Consider the following 11186-nt stretch of genomic DNA (forward strand, 5'->3'; position numbering starts at 1 on the left):
GGGCGCACTTCCTGTGTTCTGGGCTGGCCTTTTCCTCTCCCAGGTGCTCTTCCCTGCTTGATCTGTGTACCCTGCTCTTTCTCCTTCATTCCGCAGCCTCCTTTGCCCTGTGACCTGCAGGTACTGGACGGTCCCTAGAGAGGATACCGGGACGCTCCTGAAGCCGCGAGATGGTGAGTCTGCGGGGCTGAGCTTCCCGAGACGCGGCAGGGGTCGGCTGGGAACCGGGCCTCCCCCTGGCGGCTCCGGGGTCGGGGCCCGGAGTCTCCTCGGTCGCACGGTGCGGCTTGGCCGGCAGCTGGGACCCCGGGCGCCTCGTCCCGTCCCTGCGCGACGACCTTGGCCCTGCCCTGAGCCCTCTCTGGGCAGTTTCGCGCCCGCAGCCCCGTGTCTCCCCGCGTTGTGCGGTGATGACGGGAGGGGCCTTAGGGGAGAACCCCGGCTCGGGGTTCGGGCGTGGGAGGAGCTGTGGTCCGTGGGGTCCGTAGTCCTTTCTTTCTTTTGTTAAAAATTAAACTGAGGTTTGGTTAAAACGTTAAAGATTTTATTTGAGCAAATAACGACCCGTGAATCAGGAAGCCACAACCATGGATTGTGGTTTGGGGTCCACCGGAGGGGCTTGAAGGAAAGGGTTTAATAAGATGCATGAGGAAGCAAAGCCAATTCAGTAATTGATTGGCTACAATTACGTAGTCCCCTTATTTGAACTGTCCAGGCGGAAATTCCCTGATTATGTAATCAAAGGTTAATTGGTGGTTTGTGGTTGGTTAAGAGTGTTTTCTTTTCCTTTAAGTTATTTCTAAGAAATGCATGAGTTACGTTTTGGTTTTCTTGGGTAGAAACCCAGGGCACTACAGCCACTTCAGTCAAATTGCCTCCCATTTAATTATTTTAACACCCCACAGGGGGACTGATTTTCCCTGCATTTTCTAAATCTATGGCAAGGAGGGTCTCAAATCCACCACCCTGTTCCCCCAACCTAATTCTTCTAAGGCTTTCAGTAAAATTCTAAATTTTCACTTCCTTCTCCTGATTCTCAACTGCCAGCTTCCCCTCTGCAATTCACAACGTTATCAACTATTTGCTCTCTATTGTAGATTTCAAGCAGATGCAGCCTGACCATTAGGGCCAAGGCCAAATTGCAAAAAAAAAAGAAGTTTGCCTTTATTCTACTCCATCCACGTCTAAACTTTGGAAGTCAAGGCTGTGGACAGATCAGAAGACATAGTTCCCTCCTTCTGGGGCTCCACATCCTTCATTCACTGATCTCTGGGTAGGAGGATGGGTGGCAGGTAGGCAGCAATAGTCTACCTGTAGACACTTTCACCTAGGCCTTGAAGGATGAGTCAGTGTTTGCCCGACAGACAGATGTCAGGGGCAGCATGGAAAAGCAGAGAGGTGGGAGGGCAGGTTTCAGGTATTCTCAGTCCTCTGTGGTTTGGGGAATGTAGACCTAAGTGCAGGAGCCGGCAGGAGCTGGGGTTGCCTTTAGGCTGGTGCCTGAGAACACCGGCTTAAGAAGCTTGATTTTGGCTGGGTGTGGTGGCTCACGCCTGTGATCCCAGCACTTTGGGAGGCTGAGGCAGGCGGATCACCTGAGCTTAGGACCAGCCTGGCCAACATGGCCCGGTCTCTACTAAAAATACAAAAATTAGCTGGGCGTGGTGGCACATGCCTGTCCCACCTACTTGGGAGGCTGAGACAGGAGACTCTCTTGAACCCAGGAGGCGGAGGTTTCAGTGAGCCAAGATCACACCACTACACTCCAGCCTAGGCAACAGAGCAAGACTCCATCTCAAAAAAAAAAAGCAGCTTGGTTTTGTGAGCAGTGTGCTTCTTAGAAGGGTTCCAAGGGGCATTCTTGAAATAGGAGATGGGAAATTGAGGTTGGGTGACCAGATAAGTGGTGGGGGGCCTTCACACGCTGAGACCAGTTTGTGGAGGAAGATGAATTTCATCCCTGCAGGATGGGTCTTCCATGATACTGAAGGGAGAGCCACATGTTGATGCCCAGGACCAGCTGCCTCCTTGGTCTGAAAGGCCTGATCGAGGCCAGGATTGGCTATGAGAGCTGGGAAATGGGACCATCTTTGAAGCCATGGGAGAGGGTGAGGTGAGAATGAGGAGAGGCTGGGGGGCCCAACACTCCCAGCTCAGGACTGGAGGAAGAGGATGGAGCTGGAGAGGGAGGGACGAGGGTGTGGCATTGGTCAGGGAGGAGGAAAGGAAATGAGCGGTGGCCTGGGTGCTGCTGAGTGGACAGATGTACCTGGACTGGAGAAGCCCCTGGGGCTTGGCCCTGAGGGTGGCCTTGGTGATGTGGGGAGAGTGGTTTGGACAGCGAGCTCAGGTGGAAGCCAGACTGTGGTGGGCTAAGGAGCAGTTGAGGAGGGAGGCACAGGATGTGAAAGGGAGAAGGTGCGGCTTGCAGGTGTGCCGAGGGTGAGCTGGGACTGTGGAGTCAAAGCTCGGGAGAGCACGCGGACACCGTTCCATATGACTTGTGTCCATCCAAGTGGGGTGAGGTGGACAGCCCTCCCTCACCAGCAAGGCCCAACCAACTCAGTGCCTTTCTTGTCACCCCCAGAGCCACCATCACTCATGTTCTTGAATGGGAACTGCCTGGAGACCCTGAAGAAGAAGGAGCCTGAAGGAGGAAGGAGGAGGCTGAGCCATCCCGGGAACATGGGCTGGATGAGGCCAAGCCAGGAGATGACACCACCAAATAGAAGTCACCATTCAGGATTTGGACTTTTCTGTGGAGATCCTGGCCCCGAGATCGAACCCTTCTCCCTGTAGGTATGATGGAGGAGGGGATCTGGGGACCAGGGCTTGAGCCTGCTGGGGAAGATGATGCTGGAAAACTCAGCCTTGCCCTGGCTCTTTCTGGCCCTGTGCTATAGGCAGGAAATGGAGGGCCCTGGGCCCTGCCCGGGGTCACTCTGCTAATGTGGTGGACCTGGGAATGGAGTCCGGGTTCAGTTACTGCCTTATTGCTAGAGGACAGCTACCAGCTGGGCCTACCAGCCCTGTTCAGGGAGAGGAGTGGGAGTGGGTGGGTAGTGTCAGGTCCCAGGATGCCCCAGCCTCTTGGCTCTGTGCCCTCAGGCAAGTCATCTCTCTATGGGCCATGACCTTACCATCTGTCACCGGGGCCTGGAGGGTGGTATTGGGTGTTCTCCAAGGACAGAGCCAACCCGGAGGACTTGCAAGCTGGTAACTTGGTGGGGAGCCCGGCAAGGCCCTCTCATGTCCTCTCTACTCACAGGCTTGGGCCCTGGAGCACCCCTTCAGGAAGGAAAAGGCCATTTGCCCTGGGGCACTCAGCCCTTGGCACTAGGCAAGGGCAAGAGCAAGCCTGCCGTTCCCCCTCCCCCCTTTCTTCCATCTCCCTCTCCTTGGCTCGGGGGTTGCTCTTAGGCTGCAGGAAGAGTCAGTGGGGCCAGGCTCTGTCCTGCACTTAGGCACACAGGTGCCGATGGGCATGCTGTATATGGACAGGGCCTGGAATGTAAAAGCCCAAAAGTGGGAAACTGAGTATTTGAGACACTTATTCTCAGGACCCAGGTGTTTTGGGCTGGGGAAGGGGTATGTCCTTGCTCCCTACCATGTGGCCTCTGACCGGGCTGGTCCGGGCCTTCTCCCTGGCAGGTGTTCCCGCAGGAGATGGTGCTGGAGATCCACCAGCTGTTCATGGACCATGAATACCCATGTCACCACATCACTTCTCACTGCACCTGGGTGGCAGCACACTGGACCACGTCTCAGAGCTGCGCAGCATGGCAGGGCTGCAGGCGGGCTTGCTGCTCCACGTGGTGGAAGGTTGGTCCGGAAGTTGGGCAGCCTGCCCAGGGAGGGCCCCTGTAAGCAGGGCCAGGCAACACTGCACTGCCCCAGCTGGTGTCTCTATTTTGCAGACGAGCATATGGAGGTGGGATTGGAGCACAAGTCTGCTTTTCAGGGTATCATACCTGCACTCTCTAACTTCATGGCCCAGGGGTGAAAAAACAGTTGAAATTCTGAAAAGAAAGTCAGGCAGTACGAAGCTAGGGCTTGGAATCCGCCCTATTAAATTATGAAAAGATGAGTGCTTAGTTTCCTAAAGAAACTAAAGTTTCACAGTCCTTGAGTGGGGAAGTCGGCTCCAAGCAGCACCATCAGCTGGTGTAGTGAGCCTGGCTTGGTTGTCAAATAAAAGCTTCCGTAGACTCAAGTTCTCTGGGCGAAGCACTCAGGTTCCCAGGGCCTGACTACTTACTGAGAGCAATTGTGGAAAAGGTCTGTAGCTCAAGGGGGCCCACAGTTCATCACAATTTCTCCCTTCCTCCAAAACAATGACCATTAAAATCCCATGAAACTCAATGGGGGCGTTAAATTTGGCAGCCCTAGAAAGTTGTCAGGCCACCCCTGCATGAAGGCTGCCCCAGGAGAGCAGGGTGGCCTCACCCTGCTCTGCAGCCTTGCAGAGGCCCCGCAGCGCTGAAGGCCCTGCTCACCCGAGACACTAGCGCACAAAAAGCAGGAGGCCTTTTGTGGGCTCCCCAAGGCCTATGTGTGCTTCAGAAGCAACTGGCAGGAGGTTCTTTGCAATCAAGGATTCTTGCCCTTAGCAAGCCAGGGTGTGTTGTGTGTGTGTTTGTGTGTGTGTGTAGATGCGCGTGTGCACACGTGTGTATTGAAACCAAACTCTAGCCTATGTGTCCATAGTGGAATTTGAAAATGGAAGCCTAAAGTTGAAAATTAAAATTATCCATGAAGTTTCCTTGCCAACTATTTTCTAAGCTGGGTGGGTTGTTCCAGGGTGCAGGGCCCTGGTAACACCCTCCTCTCTCCTGTTCCTGACAGAGCCCTGCACAATGCACAAGGCCCACGGTGATGAGTGCCACATTTGAGACTGCTCAGGAGCCTGGACCCAGGTGATGCAGCTCCTTGTCCTTCCTGAGCGTCTTCACTGACAGTGGCCTGAGAGGTGTGGAGGCATTGGGGCCAGAGATTGGGCAGGGGGCAGAGGGGCAGGGAACAAGGCCAGAGGCTGACGAAGGGGGCTTAAGGCCAGGCCTTTCCACCTGGAGGGACCTGGGCCTGAGGAACCCAGACCAGGGCCACAGTTAGAGGCAGCTGGCCCTGGGTGCCCGTGTGCTGACCACCAGCCTTGGGTCCCACAGACGGCAGGAGCAGAAAGACTTGGAGATGGACCCCACCGACTGCACACCACCCAAGTACATCCTGCTAGGGACCCTGGAACAGCCACTGTGTCCCCTGCAGCCCCAGAACAGTGACTAAAAGGTGGGACTCCAGGGAGGAGCAAGGAAGAGGGTCCCCGGGTGGGTGGAGGGCCACACACCAGGAGGCCTGGCCCATTCATGCTTGGCCATTCCTGCAGCCCCTGAAAGTGCTCGCCGTGAGCGGCTGGTACCTGTCCCCTGGGAACTGCAAGATGCACAGGACCTTGTGTACCTGTTTGTGATCACAGCCGAGGACCAGCGAGGTAGCATTACCACATCCACACAGGGATTTTACCATAACCGGTGAGTCCCTGCCAGCCTACCAGGGGCACCCACTCAGGGACCACCCTCTCCTTGTAGGTCTCCAGCCTGTCACTTCAACCCCAAGCCCAGCAGCCCCCGCTTCCTAAGCAATTCGCAGGGGAGCTGCTCTGCCAGATCTGACTGCCTTTTACAGAACATTGTGCCTTGCGTCAGGGGAAGGGGAGTGCCTTTGCCCCGTCTGCTCCTGCCCCGCTTCATGTCACACAGGGGTCTGGGATGATTTGGCTAGCCCAAACTCAGTGCTTCTGCCCAAAGAAATTGTCCCCGGGCCCCCAGTGCCCAAGTCTCCCTCTAGGGAGCTGTGAGCCAGCTCTGGCTAGAGCAGCCCTGAAGCAGCGCCCATGTGCTTCTGACTCGCCTTTCAGGGCAGCATCTCAGGGCCAGGAGAACCCAGAGCAGGTGAGGGCCTCGATGAAGAAGGAGCCTGTGGCAGCGTCCTGAGATTGGTGGGTGGCCCCATCTGCCTTTCCCCTGCCTGCCTTGAGGTCCAGTACCACCCATTCGAGAGGGGGCCACCTCATTCCAGGTGTGCAGCTGGATGGCCCCTGTGATGGAGTACACTGTGGACTGCAGTGTGGAGAGGCATCTGCACCTCGAGGCTGGGCTGTGAGGAGCACATTCCTGCATAGGGGCCTGTAACCTGGCCTGGTCCTCAGTGGGAACCCCCTTCCTTCCTGGGTGCCAGGTGGGGTTCTGTGCACTTCCCTGAGGCTCCCCACAGGTCTGTTCATTGGGGAGTCTGGGGCTGTCTGTGGGGAGAGAGGAGAAGGGACTTCCCAGAGCAGGTTGCAGTGCACAGGCTGAGCCCATGTCTCCCTCCCTGGTCCCTCTGCAGCCCCAGTACTGGAACGAGGAGCTGCAGATGATGAGGGACCTACCCAACAAGAACCAACCTGAGCAGCTGCTTCAAGAAAAAGCCATGTTCAAGGTGCCTGAATCCCCTGGTGAGTGAGTGACAGCCTCACAGCCTCAGGCCCACCTGGCTCCTGCTGGAAGGTTTTCTTGTGCTCGGGAGAGAAGTGAGGGAAGCCAGCAGTCCCAGCCCTGTCAGGTGCCCTGAAGGCCCGTCAGGTTTGCCCTGCAAGGCCTAGCATTCTGCTTCCTGGGAGACCATCCCCCACCTTTCTCCGGCCTCTGAGACTTTGAGTCCTTGGGAGGAGAAGGCCCTCCTTGCTACCTGGGCTGAGTGGCCAGGGCCATCCAGCTTCCCACCCTCCACTGACTGCCATGGGGCCCTCCCCTGAGCACATGGTGCCCAACTGTAGCCCTTCTAGGGCAGGGGCTCATTGGCAGCACTTGCAGCTTGCTGGCACTTAACAGTCATTAGTGCGGTTACTGAGAGAAATGAGGAAAAAATAATTGTTAAAAAAAAAAAATCTCTCCTAAACTTACTCTGTAACATGGAAGAAGTAACAGCCAAAATTTCTTGGGTACTAACTTTACCAGGATGAGTCCAAGTGCTTTATAAGCATTATTTCCTATAATCTTTTGGACCCCTTGTAAATGTCAATACTTTCCATCATCATCGTTGCATAGACAAGAAACTGGGTCTGAAGTTACCTGCCCTGGTTTGCCTGGCACATAGCTGGTGGATCCCAAACCTGCCGCAGCCCTCATACTCCTTGGTAGCCACTAAACTCTGTGCCTCTTTAAGCATAAGTGTTTAGTTTTTTGTAGAAATGATTTTCTTGCCCTTCTCTAAATATAAGGAAACTGAGGCAAGGGTCTCTGGCTCCCAAGGCAGGCCTGGTTGCCTCTCCCATCTTGGCGAGCTGGACCAGGTGGATGTAGCCTGAGGCTTTTGTGGGCATGGCCTCTCACCCTCCCAGCCTTGGTCCCTCCCAGGTACACAGCAACTTCAGAATGGCAGCCACATGGGGCGCCATGGTAGTCAGGGAGGCATCGTCATGGCCATCAGTCCCAGTGAGGAGACCAAGCTGCAGATGTTCATGTGGAGCCGCATCATCTTCAGCCTGGGCTTTGTCATTAGTGGCCACTACAAGGACTTTGCCAGGGATGTGGCAGCCTCCATAGCATTCACCAATGACCTGAACGGTGAGCACCCGCACAAGGCAGTGGACATGGAGGGTCTGTACACGCTGGACACAGCAGAGGTGGATGACCGCCGCTACTGGGTCAGGTTCCAGTCCTCATCCCTGGCATCCTGGAGTGGGACCAGGAGCAGAGTGTCATCTATGGCTCCACTGACTTTGTAAGATGGTGGTGTGGCCCCCATCGTGTTGCCTGGATCTGCTGGAGCGTGAGTTAACTGCTCAAGACCCTGTGCCACTGCATGCTCAACCACTGCAACGATGAGGCGGAGCTCTTCTCGGTTGAGGGCAAGGGTGTCACTGGCAATGACAGATACTACCTGCTGAGCCCCCTCCCCCTGACCTCAGCTTCCTGCCTTTGCCCCACAAGGAGCTGCCAGAGGAGTACTCCCATGCCAGCTTCCCCTGCACCCACAGGCACAGGTTCTGTCGCTTGTGCCAGGAGCTGGTGGATGTCTTTGTGGAGCACAGTTGAGGAGCAGCCCTGTGAGGCTGAGGCTGCAGCCAGCTGCACTCTGCTGCGGGCACGGGCACCCTGGGTTGTTCTGGGGCTGGATCGTTGAAGAGAGAAGCTCTGGACAGTGAAGAAGAGCTCGTTTTGGCCACACTCACTAGAGCCCCTTTCCCATCCCCCACCCACCTGCCATCAGGCTCGCAGATGCAGAATCTGGAGCTTTGTGTTGGTTGCAAGCCAGCAAGCAGTCAAACCAGTGACCCAGCTGAGCTGTGCTGTTCTCCTAAGGAGCATTTGGAAGTCACTGGCTGGGTTGTGAAGGTCACAGTCCCTGAGTGTTGGTGCTGCTGGTTTTTAGTGCTTAGGAGTTGGCCATGTTAAATTTCCCACACCACAAGTAACTCTTTTCCAGAAGCCAGTGGCATTCCTGTCTCTGTTGGAAGTCCTGGTCTGAATGTGGACCCTCTCTCCCCGACCTCTATACTCTGGCTGTCTTCTTCCTGTCTGGGGAGATCTGGCAGCCACCACCTTGTTGCCTGGGTCTGTGAGAGCAAAGCTGAGTTCTGGTCCGGCTTGTAGCAGAAGAAGGAATTTGACACCATCTATAAGGCCCAGGTGGGCTGTGGCAGGGCCAGTGGGTTGAGCTGCGCCTGTAGGCTGTGGGCAGCTAATCCTTTCCTGCCTGTGCTCTCTCCCCTGTGTTTTGGTGAGAACCAAGAGAAGGAAAGCTCCGAGATCCTCAAGTGCCCGGCCCAGCAGGCCATGGCCCAGCAGCACATTGTGAATGGGAGATACTGGTCGGCTGCAGTGCCAGCATCCTGCCCCTCCAGCTATATCCCTGGGTGGAGCTGGGCCCCCACCCGGCCTGGGTAGGATGAGCCTCACTCACAGCTCATCCCCCCACGGCCCCTCAGTTCACAGCCCCCAGTATGGCCAGCGTCTTGGAGCAGCTCCAGGTCATCGGTGATGTCCTCTTCATTCTTCTCAGCTGAGGCCCCTCCATGGCTCCCTATTTAGAAGTTGGCCTTTAGTTTTTTAAGATATGTAATAGGCTGACATGGCTCAAAATTGAAAAGTGTAGCCAGTGATGAGAACTTCCTTGTGAATCCTTCCAGAAATACTCCATGTGATCTTTATCCCCCTCTTTTTTTTCTTTGGAATTGTGGCATGCCACGGATGAAGGTTATTATTGTTTACTTCATTTAACAATGTATCTTGGTGATCTTCCATTTCAGTTCCTAAGGAGTGGCTTTATTCCTTCCTAGGCTGCCTGTGGTTCCAGTGCAAAATGTGCCTTAGGAGCAGGCCCTGAGGACTCCCGCGGTGCTGTCACAAGCGGTGCTGTCACAAGCAGTGCTGCCTTTGGGAGCCCCTAACCTCCTGCTTTTTCTCTCCTCAGTGTGGGAAAGGGGTTTGGTCAGCCAGGGGTGTCAGCAGCCCTGTCCCACACCCATTGTCTACACCTAATCTGGTGGCAGGGAGGCCACAGAGTGCAGCGATTGGAACTGGGTGAGAGGGTTAGAGGCAACTGGGCCCTAGGCCGAGTCAAGTGCATGGAATCCTGACTGTCAGCAATTAGGGATCTTTATGCTTTTGGGAGGGAAGTACTTGTTCCACGCGTCTCACTGAATATGGCACGGAACCTGATCTGTCCCAAGTGGGAGTTTAACCAAGCTAGCGGGGGCCCAGGGCCCTGGCCCAGTCTGACACCTACCTCCTCTCCCACCTTCTACTCACCCAGAAGACTAGGAGAATCTGAAAGCAGAGGTGGTGCAGCGTCACTAGCTCCAGGAATCCAGAAAAACAGGGATAGGGCATTCTGGGAGGTTGAAGTGGGTGGATCACTTGAGCTCAAGAGTTGGAGACCAGTCTAGGAAACACGACGAAACCCCATCTACACAAAGCAAAAATTAGCCTGGCGTGGTGGCGCGACCTGTAGTCCCAGCTACTCAGCAGGCTGAGGTGGAGGATAGCTTGAGCCTGAGAGGTCCAGGCTGCAGTGAGCCATGATTGTTCCACTGCACTCCAGCCTGGGTGATAGAGTGAGACCCTGTCTCAAAAAAACAAAACCAAAAAAACAGCTAGGGCTGGGGACCCCTATGGCCACTGAATCTGAGCCCATGGGGCCAGAGGAACTGAGCTCCCAGCCCTGTGGCTGCCAAGGATCCTTTTTCCTTGAGCTTGCAGGGATTGAGAGAGAGAGACAGTCAGTGGCCCTGATGTTAGCGATGCAGACTCCAGGAGAAGGGGGCCCCTCTTCCACGTTCCACTCCCACCATCCTCCTGGGTCCCCAGCCTGCATGCCCCCCAAAAGATGCTTTTGCACTGATTCAACAAAGCCTAAAGATGCAAAGGCCTAATTGAAGACCTGTGAATGGCATGTACGGTCCTCAGTTTCCAGCTGAGGGGCCACTCGGGCTCCCCATATTCCCCTCAGCCTCTCCATCTTCCAGCAGGGGTGTGGAGTGCATCCATGGCCATGAGTATTGATCTGTCCCAGCCTGTGCATTGCTCCGAGGCAGTTCTGAGTGGATGATGTGCAGATGGGATTCCTCAGCTCATTTGCGTGGTTGACGTTATGGCTGCTGGTTTTACTGCCACAACTCCCAGGCCCAACCTGGCTTAATGTCTAAGTTTTAAGCCAAAAAAGATGGGGAGCAGAGCTTTGTGGCAGGGCTGGGGGTTGGGGTCCACTTTAGTTTTGTGGCAGGATGAAGGCTGCAGTGGTTTTATTAATCATGATTGGCCTGGCCGTAGCTCCAGGCTGAGAGGGACAGGTTTGTCAGTGGTGGTCCCCCAGATGTCCCTGTGCCCAGCCCTGGCCTGTCTGCCCTCAGGCCCAGGAGGAGGCGCTGCCACAGGCTCTGACTGGCGTCCCTACTCCCTGTACCCCAGATGGACAGAACCTTCGGGTCTACAGTCAGAATATATCATTCTCCCCATTTTAACCTGAGCTGCCTGACACACGGAGGGTGTGCTGGGTAAGGGGCCTAGGGAGCCAGGGTTGAATCATGGATCCTGGGGAAAGGTTGCAGACACAGGAAGGGTTGTCACCTCTCTGTGGAGCCCTGCTGCTTGCCACACAGCACCTTCTGCAGAGACTAGCTCTGAGGGTGGCAGGGGACCCCACAG

At 55.5% G+C, this 11186-nt stretch overlaps 1 protein-coding gene across 7 annotated transcripts in view; it reads left to right on the top strand.

The window, feature by feature from the left end:
• KRBOX5 (KRAB box domain containing 5) overlaps window positions 1–11186 on the top strand; it is a 64462-nt gene continuing 53276 nt past the window's right edge. Inside the window, exons 1-10 of one of the 7 annotated variants that reach the window (XM_055100168.2) lie at window positions 11–173; window positions 1967–2113; window positions 2588–2799; window positions 3652–3822; window positions 4846–4969; window positions 5166–5286; window positions 5384–5528; window positions 5915–5948; window positions 6076–6270; window positions 6385–6493. In XM_055100168.2, coding sequence (XP_054956143.1) covers window positions 6412–6493 — 82 coding nt within the window. In that variant the 5' untranslated portion in view covers window positions 11–173; window positions 1967–2113; window positions 2588–2799; ... (5 more) ...; window positions 6076–6270; window positions 6385–6411. Of the gene's footprint in view, window positions 174–1966; window positions 2114–2587; window positions 2800–3651; window positions 3823–4845; window positions 4970–5165; window positions 5287–5383; window positions 5529–5914; window positions 5996–6075; window positions 6271–6380; window positions 6494–11186 lie in introns of those variants that run through there. The other 6 variants (XM_055100169.2, XM_055100171.2, XM_055100167.2 and 3 more) reach the window with 6 other exon arrangements.

Source organism: Pan paniscus, chromosome 18, assembly GCF_029289425.2.
Source record: "Pan paniscus chromosome 18, NHGRI_mPanPan1-v2.0_pri, whole genome shotgun sequence".
Lineage (NCBI taxonomy): Eukaryota > Metazoa > Chordata > Mammalia > Primates > Hominidae > Pan > Pan paniscus.